The 15,508-nt window shown below is 43.4% G+C and overlaps 1 protein-coding gene across 1 annotated transcript; it reads right to left on the bottom strand.

The window, feature by feature from the left end:
- Positions 1–15,048, bottom strand: LOC139418267 (receptor-interacting serine/threonine-protein kinase 4-like). The gene is made up of 8 exons (XM_071167598.1): positions 14,696–15,048; positions 7,241–7,532; positions 5,006–5,154; positions 4,161–4,210; positions 3,257–3,415; positions 2,954–3,060; positions 2,146–2,374; positions 1–1,916 (listed from the first exon to the last, which is right to left on the bottom strand). Exons 1-8 carry the CDS (start codon positions 14,881–14,883, stop codon positions 535–537), a joined length of 2,556 nt encoding a protein of 851 aa, XP_071023699.1. The 5' UTR covers positions 14,884–15,048; the 3' UTR covers positions 1–534.
- Positions 15,049–15,508: the final 460 nt, after the last annotated feature.

Below are 15,508 nucleotides of genomic sequence, written 5' to 3' on the forward strand. Positions count from 1 at the left end.
TACTGACACTTGTTTTATTAGAGAATATAACTTATGGACAGGATGAACATACCAGCTAGAGTAGATGGGTAGATGGGAAATGAAAATACAAATGAGCATTCCACTGATGTCAACATTCTCTTACGGTACAGAAGGCAATGAATGTACGAATGTGCATATGCAAAGTAGAAAAGTTACACTATTAAGGGGAAAAACGTGACATGGAGTCTATATTTAACATGAAAGGAAAAAAGTAAATGATGATCCAAAAGATCTCATTGTTCTATATACAGTGTATTTACATTAAAGCATTCCTTCCCTGACAAGATACCAAGTAAGATAACAGGGGCTTTGAGAGGCCCAAAGCACCAAATAATCATAACATCTGGCAATGAATGATCAATCAAAGACGGACATAATAATAACACACAATCAATCAAATATACTATGTACAAAAAACAAATCACAATACAACAGCTGGTCTCTTTAGCTTGGACACTTCTGCCATCACATCAATGGGGAAGGGAATAGAAGAGATCCTTGACTGTTTTCAATTCAAGGACAGTTCTGTACAATCCAGTCACTGGGTGACTCCCTCCTCTCAGCGGAGGACTCTGGACATCCGTTACCCTCACGCTCCGTCAGTTTCAAGATTACAACCTTTCTCTGGAGCCGCAAGGCCAACTGGCTAGGCCTACGAGCCAGGAGCTTTGGGCAGTCCTCTGCTGTTGGATGCAGGGTGTCCTGGGGGAAGGAGTCCTGTGGTACATCCTGTGGCAGGGGTATGGAGTCCTGTTGTAACTCTTGTGTATGTTGGGAGATGGAGTCCTGTGGTACATCCGGTGATAGTTCCACCCCCTGGGCCAGAAGCATGCTGGTGATATCTGTATAGCCTCCCCTCACAGCCAGGTGCATAGGGGTGAGGCCCTGTTCGTCTGACAGACTAATAGCCTCAGGGCAGTGGAGCAGAAGCTCTTTGAAGACCTCACAGTGGCCCCCTTCTGCCGCCAGGTGGCAGGGGGTATGCAGGGTCTGATTGGTGCAGTAGGGGTCTGCCCCTTCCTCCATCAGCATCTTCACTGTGGGCAAGTGGCCGCGTTGGGCAGCGAGGTGGAGGGCGGTAAGACCCTGGTCAGTCCGGGCCTGGATGTCTGCATTGTGCTTGACCAGGAGGCGGGAGGTGCTGGTGTGGCCTGTCTCAGCCGCCACGTGCAGGGGGGTGTGGAAGCCCATGGAGGTCACGTGGACATCTGCCCCCAGCTCTATCAGGATCCTTGCCACCCTGTACTGCCCCCTTTGGGAGGCCAGGTGCAGCGGCGTTCGCCCGTCAGTGGTCTGCCCATCTACGTCCGCTCCAGCCTGCTTCACCAGCAGTTTGGCAATGCCCAGGTGGCCCTGCCAGGCAGCCAGGTGAAGTGCCGTCCAGTCATCTCTGCCCTTCACGTGGACGTCTGCACCTCGGCTCAGCAGCACCCTGACCACGTTCTCTTGGCCATGCTGACAGGCGATGTGTGCAGGTGTACGTCCCTGGGCGTCCGTCTCATTGATGGAGGCGCCGCGGTCCAGCAGCAGGCGGGTGATGGCCTCGTCCCCGTTCTGAGCAGCACAGTGCAGGGCCGTGTATTGGTCCTCGTCCCGAGCGTTGGCGTTGGTGCTCCGACGGCCCAGCAGTAGCTCGGCCAGGCCCTTCAGGTGCATCTCGGTAGCCAGGTGGAGTGGGGTGGAGCCGCGAGCGTTGGCCAGGTTGGTGTTGGCGTGGTTGAGGAGCAGAAACTTGATGGCCTCCTCGTTGGCCTGTGTGACAGCGTGGTGGAGCAGGCTGCAGCCGCCCTCCAATAAGAGGTCCACGTCCTGAGGCTGCAGGATCTTCATCAGCTTGGACATGTCTTTGGTACGGATGGCGTCGCTCAGCTTCCTCCTCTGCACCTCCCCTGAGTCTAAACAACAAGGAGATAGAAGATACAGTATAGACTCAGGGCCAAAACGACAAAGAACCTGTCTGAAAGTTAATGAGACACTCCACATGCTCCAGAAGTCATTCAGAACTGTATTACTTATATGTAGGATATATGACCCTGACAAATAAGAATTCCTGTCATCTGTTAAAGAAAACCATGGACAATGCCACAATGTATTGACTACAATCACCATATCAGCCAGTCTTACCACAGCTATTATCTTTCTCAAAGGAGAGGGTGATGGAGTCTTGAGAGGAGAAGGCAGAGTCTACAGAGGAGATCCCTGACAGTCTCTTGCTGGTGTTGTCTTTGCTGGGACAGCAGTCCTCTGTCACACGGTCAAAGCTCCGAGATATCCCAGAGTCCACCTGGCTCAGCAGCTCTGATAGGCTGTAGTCTTTCTCTGGCAGCATGGCTGATTTGGGCCTGACCGGTTTCTGCATTATCATAATTTTCACAATTTCACAGCATTATTCCAACCTCATAGTGTGGAAGTATATATAAAACACACAGAGAAATCACATTTTTGACTGCACTGAGCCTTTCAATAGTTTCTCTCAAACTCAGTCTTCATGCCTTTCTCCGACTGTTTATCATCACCAGTATATCATCTTCACACATTGCACAATAACACCTGTAAATTCTGTCATATTTGGTAAACGGGTGTCGGTCAGTTTGTCACGTATATTGAGCACCAAACACAGAATGTGTCACAACAGAGTTAACCAAGTTAAACAATGCTGCTGGACAGCATTCTTATTTCATGAGGAAACTGTTTGTCAGGATCAAACATTGACTGTGTATATATTATGGAAACAATAACAGGTCCAGTGCACAGGAAAGCAATCTCAAAAATAGGCACTCACACATTCTGACATACCAGAGGGTTTTCTAATTACATTACAGAAGAACAACAAAGAAGACTGACAGAATACTATGTAGCATGGCATGTCAGAGAGAAGAAGATAGAAATAACAGAGGAAGAAGGCAGGGGAATAGAAGTGTAGAGGTTATACCTTGTCAGTGGGTAGTCCATGGCAGGGGTTATTCTCGAGCTCAGGAGTTTGGGTCTTGGACTCCTCTTGGGGTTTAGAACACAGCTCCTCGGTTTCTGATGTGATTTCTGCAGACAGAAAACAACAAAGGTCAGGTTTGGTTCGGTGTACAGAAAAGCATCCCTTGGTTTGATTTTCACCCTTTCAGAAAGCTGGCCACAGTACATCATGATGTTGTGTAACTCAGTTTAATTGGGTTCTTACTGCTTTGAGACACACACACCCACCCTTTAGAGACATAGGCCCCATTTGGTCTCTACTCACCCTGGAAGCTGGGTCTGGTGTCAGGTGAGGGGGCCCAGCAGCGTTGCATGAGGCACAGGAACCCCGTGCAGGCCTGGGGTCGACTCCGGGGCACAACATTGAGGTCAGGGCGCACCCCTCTTACCACCTTCACCATGATCTGCAGGATGTTGTTCTCCCCTGGAGGAAATAGAGGACATATGTTTCCAATCAACACAAGACATAAGACAAATTGTTACACTTCATTCAATTCTCTACTGTTCATATGATACCTCAGTCCATAAGGTCTACTAAGGTCACATTACTCTAAATACAAATTAAATCCTTGATCATATCAATGAATTATGTCTTGATTGTGTGCTGTTGAAGGTATGGAGAAGCAACATAAACTAATCTGGGTAAGACTGACACTAGTATGTACAGTTAATTATTATCATTATTATCATTCATGTGCGCTCAGATAAGGAAGGTGTATAGATGTTTTGTTTGTTTCCCACACCAGGCCTGAAAAAATCTCTTAGGCTTTCTTCTGTTAATGGTCTCTTTGTTATCATGGCGTTGGGACCAGCCAGTCAGTCAATAATTCAAAGCAAACAGAGGCAGTGGACTTAAACTCAGATCACCATGGCTTCTTTGGTATCTCCGAGAGAGATTTACATGGTTATAAAAAGTCATGCCAGAGTAAGCATACATGAAACACAGCCTTTATTTTAAGTGTTTCTAAAATCCCTCATGAGAAAAACAATTTGTTTGACCGCTAGGTTTTATGGGTATAATGACACCTCCCCTGTGGGGCTCAATTGCAGTCCCGGAACGTTGAGTTTAAGAAATACTAGGAGTTCATTTTATAAGACAAACCCTGAAGGACTACAAGGTGTCTTTACATGAGAACAGAATATCTATACATTTCCTCAACATGTCTCACCTTGGTAAGGTTTCTTTTGTGTGAGAATTCCCCAGATGACTATGGAAAAGCTGTAACAGGAAGGGAATAACAACAGTTCAGTATCAAGGCATACTGTCAAAAAGTGATAAATGATTGAATGACTGACTCACTATGGGTTTTCCAGGCATAACCTATAACTGATTAATATACACAGTGTACAAAACATTAGGAACACCTTCTAATATTAAGTTGCACCCCTTTTGCCCTCAGAAGTGCCTCAATTTGTCAGGGCATGGACTCTACAAGGTGTTGATAGCGTTCCACAGGAATTCTACCCCATGTTGACTCCAATGCTTCCCACAGTTGTGTCACGTTGGCTGGATGTCCTTTGGATGGTGGACCATTCTTGATACACACGGGAAACATTTTGAGCGTGAAAAACCCAGCAGCGGTGCAGTTCTTGACACACTAAAACCGGTGCGCCTGGCACCTACTACCATACCCCGTTCAAAGGCACTTCAATCTTTTGTCTTAACCCTCTGAAAGGTGCACATACACAATCCATGTCTCAGTTCTCAAGGATTAAAAATCATTCTTCAACCTGTCTCCTCCCCTTCATCTACATTGATTGAAGTGGATTTACATCAATAAGGGATCATAGCTTTCACCTGGTCAGTCTGTCATGGAAAGAGCAGGTATTCTTAATGTTTTGTAAACTCAGTGTAAATCCAATTCAGGTTCATATTGATTAAAACAAATATTGTAAAACAAACAATGGAGGGAAGAAGTGAAAAAACAAACATCATGACTAAGCATTAAAAACAGACAATGTTCCACCCCTCTGGCAGACAAGGACAGAGAGAAGTGAAGGTGAAGACACTCACCTGTAGACGTCATGCTTGGTTTCTGACACCCTGTCCTTCTCGATGATGCTCTCCGGCGGCAGGTAGGCAATGGTGCCACAGAACCCGTCACGGCTGATTTCATCAACCCTAGAGAGGCCGTTCCATCGTGCCAGACCAAAATCTGATATCTGAAGGGGGAGATGGGAGATACAGAACAGAACACAGCTTGTTAGGACAAGACCAACATCCGATTTCTAAGGGGGGAGATGAGGATATACAGAACGTATCTTATTAAGACAAGAACCCACTGGAACTCTCAGCCTTTCCCATTGTTCTTATGGTCATGGCTACCTATGACTACCGTACCCTCAAGCTGATGGCTGAGCCCTCATTGTATTCTATGCATCCAGAGCCATGATGAGGTCAGAGGCAGTCACGTCCTGTTCTAGCCTGAGGGTGCCTCCCAGCCATGTCCTGTCCTAGCCTGACGGTGCCTCCCAGCCATGTCCTGTCCTAGACTGAGGGTGCCTCCCAGCCATGTCCTGTCCTAGCCTGACGGAGCCTCCCAGCCATGTCCTGTCCTAGCCTGACGGTGCCTCCCAGCCATGTCCTGTCCTAGCCTGACGGTGCCTCCCAGCCATGTCCTGTCCTAGCCTGACGGTGCCTCCCAGCCATGTCCTGTCCTAGCCTGACGGTGCCTCCCAGCCATGTCCTGTCCTAGCCTGACGGTGCCTCCCAGCCATGTCCTGTCCTAGCCTGAGGGTGCCTCCCAGCCATGTCCTGTCCTAGCCTGAGGGTGCCTCCCAGCCATGTCCTGTCCTAGCCTGAGGGTGCCTCCCAGCCATGTCCTGTCCTAGCCTGAGGGTGCCTCCCAGCCATGTCCTGTCCTAGCCTGACGGAGCCTCCCAGCCATGTCCTGTCCTAGCCTGAGGGTGCCTCCCAGCCATGTCCTGTCCTAGCCTGAGGGTGCCTCCCAGCCATGTCCTGTCCTAGCCTGAGGGTGCCTCCCAGCCATGTCCTGTCCTAGCCATGTCCTGTCCTAGCCTGTGGGTGCTTTCCTTACCCCTCGTGTCAGAAGTTGAGACCCTGTTTGACTGAGTTACATGTGTGGGCGAGTAGCCGAACACAAACTCAGTCAGTGTTGGCAGAGTACCTCAGCCTGTTAAGACAGGCCCAGGCTACGTGTTTACATGGAGGTATTAAAACAGACAGGTTGAAGGAAGGTTCCCACCCATTTCTCCTCCACCTCCAACCATTAGTCATGCAGGGGGAGGTTGGAGATCAGGTGGGATGAAGGCTGGGCGGGAGACACCTTTCTGCCCGTAGCATGTGTGTCCAACAGGACGGCCATTTAAAGCAAAATTCAAGTGAATAACAGATTCCCTCCATACCTGTCAGCTGAAAGTCATCCTTGAGCAAATCCTATTAAAATATTGCGTTTGGGCTGTTGTTTTAAAGAGTCATGATACATCATTTGGGCTAAGGTTTAGTAAATACTCACTATAAGGTCAAATCTGACTTTTCTAACATTAGACAGTGTATTGATTTGACATACTTGGGTTGTTCCATGAAATAAGTGCCTTTTGTGTCTCTGATATTTTAAGTAGAAATTGTGCACCAATATTGAAATGTAAAATCCTGTTATATTAAATGAAGTGCCCATTAGTATAGATCACATGGAAAATTCAATAAATCAGATGTTTAATATACAGTAAAGACTTGCTGAAGTGCCTAAATTCAGACGTTTAAACCCAACAAGTTTTCACCGTCATTGTAAAGCCCTAGTTACTTTGTTGCTTTGACAAAGTCATTTCTGAAGATTAAAAAATAACAATGTGATTAGTGATTCATTTTAAAGGTAACAATTTTTTCAGAAAAACTGTCACACATTTTAAGGTAAATCCTGTTACTTGACCTAAACTGTAATTTTAATATGGTGAAACTATTCCTTTTAAAATATTTTTTCTAGAAAAACATTGAACATCTAATAGTCAAATCATAGTTTAGAAGCAGATGAGCTGATTCTACTGTTTTTGGCCATTTTCTGTGTACCACCAATCTTCTGAACCTGTAGCAGTAGTAACAGTAACAGAAGCAGTAGCAATACTGTAGGAGTGTTTGGTTGAGTTTGCCCGCCGCACCAGGGAGGCAGAATCCCAATTTAGAACCAATGCAATGTGTATTTCAGAAACAAATAGTTTCAAATGTGCAAGCTCTTCCCACACAGAGCCCTGTGCGAACTCAAATGAACAAACCAAGTAAGTCGTCTCTCACCTTGACGTGGTAGTGTGCGTCCAGTAGGATGTTGGCAGGTTTTAGGTCCAGGTGCAGGAGGGGTGGGCTCATGCAGTGCAGGAAGTTCATGCCCACCGCCGTCTCGTGGATGATCCTGAAGCGCAGCTCCCAGGGCAGAGGCTCAGCAGCCAGCAGGGTCTCCAGGGAGCCTGTCTCCATGTACTCCATCACCAGGCCCTGGGGGTCCCCACAGATCCCATACACTGGCAGGATGTAGCGAAACTTAGCCGCCTCCATCTTCTTAGCCTCTTCCAGCAGCTCTGCTCGCTCCCTACAGAGGACATAGCGGTCTGTTAACTTACTTACCTACTTACTTAGCCTTCATTACGCCAAGTGGTGCAGAAAGGCCTTGTATACCTGTCTGTTCAGATTGAACTACATACTGTAACTCATACTGTACAGAGTAAAGGGAATTTAGGTTTAGCTGTCCTATAAACCTGCCCATCCATCTACATCCCTCGATTCACACCAAATTCATAAAATGCTGTTCTCTTATCTTACTAAGACAGGTATTCTAAGCCTTGTTAAAACAGCACCATCTGGAATGCCTTTTACCATTGGCCCAAATTCAAACTTCGTTACACAGTAGAATACAAGGAGACAACAAACTGAGATGCATGATTTTCCCCATGCATTAACCGGTCTCTCTGACATGCTAGGCCTTAATGACATTCCTCAGAGAGAGCCAGGCCAAAGCATCGAGGTCTGTGTGGAGTTGTGAACACAACCAACCTCTTGTTCTCTGTGCACGTTGTTCAACCTTTGCACAATTTCCTATAACCTTTATCAGTGTTAGCCTGGCTAGGCTAGCAGATGCAAACAGAGCAGTGTAGCCTATCACTACTGACCTCAATAGAGAGATCTCAAGGAGAGGTCCCTTTGAAAACAAACTCAGATAAACTGCTTAATCATCATGAATAATGAGTGTGTACGGGAATGTCTTCACTACAAATGAGCAATGACTTGGGTTTACAAAGGATTCATTAATGTCAAAACAGCATGCTGATGAGAACACCTTAAAAAGTAGTAGAAGTAGATCAAATTATGAAGTATAGTCTGTCTCTAAGGCAGCCATTTCTTTATGTTTGGAGGTGTCAATTATGAAATTATTCAAGTTCAGTAAAAGTGCAAGCTTTCTCATCAAATAAATCTGACAATAATTAAAAATCAGTGCAAATGTGTGGATTTAGGAGATTTGGGGGGGAAAGAGAGGGGCTGACAGTCATAATCACCTGGCATTACCCAGAAAACTCCTCAGCTCAGAAACCTTTCAAAACCAAACAATGACCCTTTTTATAAGGGAGAGGAGCCCAGCAAGACCGGTTTTGCAACTTCTCTTATTGTTTCCACCAAACATCGTCTGCATAGAAGGGAGTTGGGACCCAGTCAGACAAAGCTGGCTTTGAGTCAGAGGAGTGTGTGGATGCAGGGTGAAGGCAGGCAAATTACAGTTCATGTACTTTTCAGATGTTCAGAGCAGATAGCATCTTTAGTTCAGGTTTAGTGGGTGCCATGAGTCTAGCTACCACGGATTGGAGATGGATGTCAATGCTTGTCATTGGTAAAGATGAAGAACTTCCTCCTTGTGCTGTGTATCTGACATGTTCCTTTGTAAATGTTTTGCAAAAGCAGTAGGGTAGAAGTGAAATAAATGGTCATAGGAAGTAACATAATAAAACTATTTAATGGAGGCAACAAATTCATGTGTGTGAGTGTCTGCTAAAGGGTGATTCAGTGCAAGTTAACCTGAGCATGCACAATTAAAAAGTTAGTCATTTCCAAATTAAATTACGTTCATAATTATCCTTTAGGTCTACATGTTGGAGTTCAGGCATTATATGACAAGTTTACGGAGTTGAAAGCATTAATTTTTACCATTGAAGAGTAGATGGCCAAGTCTCATATTTCATGGCTTTTAGAAGGGGCTCACAAAGCTTGTTTTTCCACTAACAGCTGCTCCCAAGTGTTAATTAAAAACATGAGATGTTAATGAAGCAATACATACAAAATTGAAGTGTCTTCACTGTCTTGTAACACCCATTTGTTTTTTGTAAAACATGTGCCTTACATCAGATCATCTTGAAACGTTCTCTTTAAAGCTTTAATCAAGGTTTTATATGGTCTTTAACTGGTTTCTCTCTTTTCCTTGTCAGTATCCTTTTTCAGCATGATGATATCTGTAACATGCATAACGGTTGTGGATGTGATGGATATTGATTTATCCAATGGTGTAAAGTACTTAAGTAAAAAATACTTTAAAGTACTACTTATCTAGTTTTTTGGGGGGTATCTGTACTTTACTATTTATATTTTTGACAACTTTTACTTTGCTACTATCCTAAAGAAAATAATAATTTTTTACTCCACACATTTTTCCTGACACCTAAAAGTACTCATTACATTTTGAATGCTTAGTAGGACAGAAAAATGGTCTAATTCACGCATTTATCAAGAGAACATCCCTGGTCATCCGTACTGCCTCTGATCTGGAGGACTCACTAAACACAAATGCTTCGTTCGTAAATTATGCCTGCACGTTGTAGTGTGCCCCTGGCTATCCATAAATTAAAAAACAAGAAACTTGTGCCGTCTGGTTTGCTTAATATAAGCAATTTGAAATGATTTATACTTCTACTTTTGATACTTAAGTATATTTCTGCAATTACATTTACTTTTGATACCTAAGTATAAATCCAAATACTTTTAGACTTTTACTCAAGTGGTATTTTATGGGGTGACTTTCACTTCATTTTCTTGGTATCTTCACTTATACTCAAGTATGGAAATTGGGTCATTTTCCACCAATGGATGTATCATACCATAGCTTCAGAAACTTGTGCATTCAACACAGTTTGTTTGCTTTTTCTGGGATGTATTCTTCAGACTTTTACTGAAACAATTGTTGATATCTTGAAAATGATGTGTTGGAAAATATATGCTGAAATGCATTTCTCATACATGGCAGTACTGTTTTTTTTAGATAGAAAGATGAGAAGTGTTTATCAACAGTCTGTGAACTGTCCCTGGAGTGTCTTTTTGAAATGAAAGCCCCCCAAAATATACTGACTTCGTCCAGTGTCCAGAAAAATGATTGGCAGTATATGGACATGTACATTGTTTTATTTGACATTTTGCTGCAATATATATATATTTTTAAATGGCAATTCAACCAGTACCATTCAAAAGTTTGTGGAAAACAAGCTTTGTGAGCCCCTTCTAAAAGCCATGAAATATGAGACTTGGCCATCTACTCTTCAATGGTACAAATGCATGCTTTCACCTCCGTAAGAAGGACAGTTGTATGCTTCTTTTTCAGCTGTGCTAACATAACTGAAAAAGGGATTTTCTAATTATCAATTAGCCTTTTAAAATGATAAACTTTGATTACCTAACACAACATGCCATTGGAACACAGGAGTGATGGTTGCTGATAATGGGCCTCTGTACCCCTATGTAGATATTCCATGAGAAATCTGCCATTTCCAGCTGTCGGAAGTCGGAAGTTTACGTACACCTTAGCCAAATACATTTAAACTCAGTTTTTCACAATTTCTGACATTTAATCAAAGTAAAAACTCCCTATCTTAGGTCAGTTAGGATCACCACTTTATTTTAAGAATGTGAAATGTCAGAATAATAGTAGAGAGAATGATTTATTTCAGCTTTTATTTCTTTCATCACATTCCCAGTGGGTCAGAAGTTTACATACACTCAATTAGTATTTGGTAGCATTGCCTTTAAATTGTTTAACTTGGCTCAAACGGGTCGGGTTGCCTTCCACGAGCTTCCCACAATAAGTTGGGTGAATTTTGGCCCATTCCTCCTGAAAGAGCTGGTGTAACTGAGTCAGGTTTGTAGGCCTCCTTGCTCACACACGCTTTTTCAGTTCTGCCCACAAATTTTCGGCAGGTCAATACCTTGTGTTTGTTGTCCTTAAGCCATTTTGCCACAACTTTGGGAGCATGCTTGGGGTCATTGTCCATTTGGAAGATAGACTTTTGAACAAGCTTTAATTTCCTGACATGTTGCTTCAATACATCCACTTCATTTTCGTTCCTCATGATGCCATCTATTTTGTGAAGTGCACCAGTCCCTCCTGCAGCAAAGCACCCCCACAACATGATGCTGCCACCCCTGTGCTTCACGGGTGGGATGGTGTTCTTCAGCTTGCAAGCCGCCCCCTTTTTCCTCCAAACATAACGATGGTCATTATGGCCAAACAGTTTCATCAGACCAGAGGACAATTCTCCAAAAAGTACGATCTTTGTCCCAATTTGCAGTTGCAAACCGTAGTCTGGCTTTTTTTATGGCGGTTTTGGAGCAGTGACTTCTTCCTTGCTGAGCAGCCTTTCGGGTTATGTCGATGTAGGACTTGTTGTACTGTGGATATAGATACTTTTGTACCCGTTTCCTCCAGCATCTTCACAGGGTCCTTTGTTGTTGTTCTGGGATTGATCTGCACTTTTCACACCAAAGTACATTCATTTCTAGGAGACAGAACGTGGTGGTATGACAGCTGCGTGGTCCCATGGTGTTTATACTTGCGTACTATTGTTTGTACAGATGAACGTGGTACCTTCAGGCGTTTGGAAATTCCTCCCAAGGATGAACCAGACTTTTGGAGGTCTACAAAAAAAAAAAATTTTGATTTTCCCATGATGTCAAGCAAAGAGGCACTGAGTTTGAAGGTAGGCCTTGAAATACATCCACAGGTACACCTCCAATTGACTCAAATTTTGGCAATTAGCCTATCAGAAGCTTCTAAAGCCATGACATAATTTCCTGGAATTTTCCAAGCTGTTTAAGGCACAGTCAACTTAGTGTATGTAAACTTCTGACCCACTGGAATTGTGATACAGTGAATTATAAGTGAAATAATCTGTCTGTAAACAATTGTTGGAAAAATTACTTGTGTCATGCACAAAGTAGATGTCCTAACCGACTTGCTAAAACTATAGTTTGTTAAAAAGAAATTTGTGGAGTGGTTGAAAAACGAGTTTTAATGACTCCAACCTAAGTGTATGTAAACTTCTGACTTCAACTGTATGTGTATGACAAAAAAATGACATATTAGGGTATGGTGCATGGCTTGTATACTATTCAGGCTACGTGTAATTATGCAATCCTAAGGTACTATGCATTTTGCTGACATTTTAAAAACATTCCAAATGGCATGTGTTTATGATAGATATTTATCAAGAAATCTAAGATTTGAATGTGCATTTCAGACTAATATCCATAACAGAAGGTGTCACATCTATAACAGTTGTTTTTACACTAAAAAGTAATAATGTACATTTCAATATTTGTAAAAGTTTTAGTATGTGTTCAGCCATGCCTTTCCTTCAAAAAAGCAGTCCATGTTTTGACCTAAGACTTACAAACGCAGACTTTTGCTAATACAGTACGTTCAGTCTCCCCAAAAAGCTTGTCCATTTCACGTAACATTCATAACGCTTCTTATTTGCTTTACTTTGCCAAAATGTCAATATTTACAAGTCTGCTTTTTTGGGTATACACTCCCCCCAAGGAGTACTGTAGACACACATCAACATTTGTATTTATATTTATTCCATTCTGTGAGACATTTAAGTTCGGATTTTGTGTGCAAATGTAATGCCAATAACACTGTAATCACCTTAAATTATTAAAATGTCATTTAAAAAGTGCCTGTGACAGTGAACGAATCCTTCAACAAGTTCTCAACGGCAGAAAGTTCAGCATTCGGTCTGTGGATATATAGCCTCAAGTGAAATTAAGTTTAGCCGCAACCTGATCCCAATCATTGTCTTCAAAGCTGTAAAAGCTCTCAAATGACAGATGGTCATTATGGTTAAAGTGTTCTACATTATAAGCCTATTGAACAATCTTCCCAACCTCTTACACCTTTAGAAACATTAACTTGATATGACACCAAAAATGTACAAATGCACTAACATTCTCCACTGCTGATGAATGTAAAGCCACCATTTCATAAGCAACAACTTTTGTGCCAAAGGAATGAAAGAACATTGTACAGATTTTTTAAACACATCCACTCTGGTTATTTTTAAATCAAGTAGAAAGTAGGAAACTAATAATGAGAGTAAAATAATAGCTGATAGTCCTCTGAGGCTCCAGGGGGGGCTCAGGTGTATACTACATCCAAGATGGTGGAGTGGAAACATCCGTTAAGAAGAGGGTAGGGTGACAGGATGGGGACAGGATGTTCTTCTGACGGGGACAGCTGAGCTAGGCCTCTCGTGTTTCCTCCTGCTGTTGGCATACATGTGAAAGGTCATTGGTCACCCACGCAAGAGGGCATGCCTTCAAAGCAGTCTCAATTCGTTTTGGGCATGGATTACATGGTGTTGAAAGCATTCTCCAGGGATGCTGGCCCATGTTGACTCCAATGCTTCCCACAGTTTGTTGTTTTATTTAACTTTAGCTTTTTTTTTTACATTATTGAAACATTCTGTATTTCTGGCCTTCTAAACCACGACAAAACTACTGGCGGCCAATCTGGACCCTTGTCTATTCAGAGGGTAGCAAGGGCAACCTGATGGGGTCTGATGGAAGGTGGACCAAAGGAGAGAAGTGTGGTGTTGACATAATTTGCACATCTCTAAATACATTTTCTAGGTTGTACACTCAAGCTTTTTAAGTGCAATGACAAGAACTGCTCGTGAGAGACGTTAGCTACGCTTAGTATACCAAACATTAATTACACCTTCCTAATATTGAGTTCCCCCCCTCCCTCCTTGCCTCAGAACAGCCTCAATTCGTTGGGACATGGACTCTACAAGGTGTCAAAAGCGTTCCACAGGGATGCTGGCCCATGTTGACTCCAATGCTTCCCACAGTTGTCAAGTTGGCTGGATGTCCTTTGTGTGGTGGACCATTTTTGATACAAACGTGAAACTGTTGAGTGTGAAAAACCCAGCAGCGTCACAGTTCTTGACACAAACCGGTGCCTGGCACCTACCACAATACTCTGTTTAAAGGCACTCCCCATTTACCCTCTGAATGGCACACATACACAATCCATGTCTATTGTTTCAAGACTTAAAAATCCTTCTTTAACCTGTCTCCTCCCCTTCATCTTCACTGATTGAAGTGGATTTAACAAGTGACATCAATAAGGGAACATAGCTTTCACCTGGTCAGTCTGTCATGGAAGGAGCAGGTGTTCTTAATGTTTTGTACACTCAGTGTATGTCCACCATCCATGAGTCCGTGACATAAGGCTGAATAAGCATGCTGCCCAGTTCACAGTGTACCTCACACCCTTAGATAGAGGATCAAACTCATAATCACAGAGAAGTACAACTTCTTACTCTGAAGCCCACAGATGATATCAACCAGATATCATGGAGTCTAGGCTTAAATACTTGAAACAACATTCTTCATACCCCCACACACAATGAATCCCAGAATAACAGCTGTCCCACTCACTTGTCATCTACATGAAGGCAGGGAGGGCACTTGATAGCCAGCCATGTTTTCCACTGTACATGCCGGACTTTGTATACTTGTCCAAATCCGCCCGAGCCTATCTTCTCCCAGCTCCCAAACTCAGAGGAGTCAAAGGTTCTCAGTAGCCCCATATTCCCATGGGAAGGGTCCGGAACATCCATATCCATCTTTAGAAAGGCTTTAATAGTGTTGAAATCCCCAAATCCTTATTTTTTCCTCTAACAAACATTCAGAAGAACTAAACATACACACACATGCCAACTGAGAACTTCCTTCCTTGTTTTTTTCCACCCTCTTGCCTGACTCAGTCTGGCCCCTCCTTCTTTTCAGGTGAAAGCAGGGGAAGGGCCAGTAGATGTGACATCATTTCCTGGGTCTGGCCAGACAGACCAAACACCAGCCTTTCCAGGGAGCATTCAACACTGAACCAGTTTGTCAAAGAGCTCAAGTCCCAACTCTCCTATTTCTGCCCAGAAAAACAATAAGCATCATGTTTGTAAATTAGATGGAATTCAAGAACAGTGGAATGTTGGCACATCACCCAACACCTTTCTCCCTCTGATAACCATAACACTAGCAAAGACCCTGTAAATATCCTGAGGAGACATGGGATATATCCTTAAAAAAAATTGTTACATGACATCGCCCATATGGCTCTGGTTTGGAATGTGTGGGTTCATATGAGAAGTATACTAACCTATTCATGAGGTATCCAAAACCACAAGCCTTGTCATAAACCTGCCTGATTCCTTTCCTGTCCACACTGTGTGAGACATGCCAGTGATTCAGCAG

The sequence above is a fragment of the Oncorhynchus clarkii genome, chromosome 10 (assembly GCF_045791955.1).
Source record: "Oncorhynchus clarkii lewisi isolate Uvic-CL-2024 chromosome 10, UVic_Ocla_1.0, whole genome shotgun sequence".
In the NCBI taxonomy this organism is placed as follows: Eukaryota; Metazoa; Chordata; class Actinopteri; order Salmoniformes; family Salmonidae; genus Oncorhynchus; species Oncorhynchus clarkii.

Bases quoted from the DNA above. Each gene is read 5' to 3' on its own strand.
- LOC139418267 (XM_071167598.1), bottom strand. From the start codon at position 14,883: ATGGATATGGATGTTCCGGACCCTTCCCATGGGAATATGGGGCTACTG. The intron at 3,061-3,256 runs GTGAGTAGAGAC...TTCTGTCTGCAG, and splicing joins CACCAGACCCAGCTTCCAGG to AAATCACATCAGAAACCGAG. The intron at 2,375-2,953 runs GTATAACCTCTA...ATGATAATGCAG, and splicing joins ATGGACTACCCACTGACAAG to AAACCGGTCAGGCCCAAATC.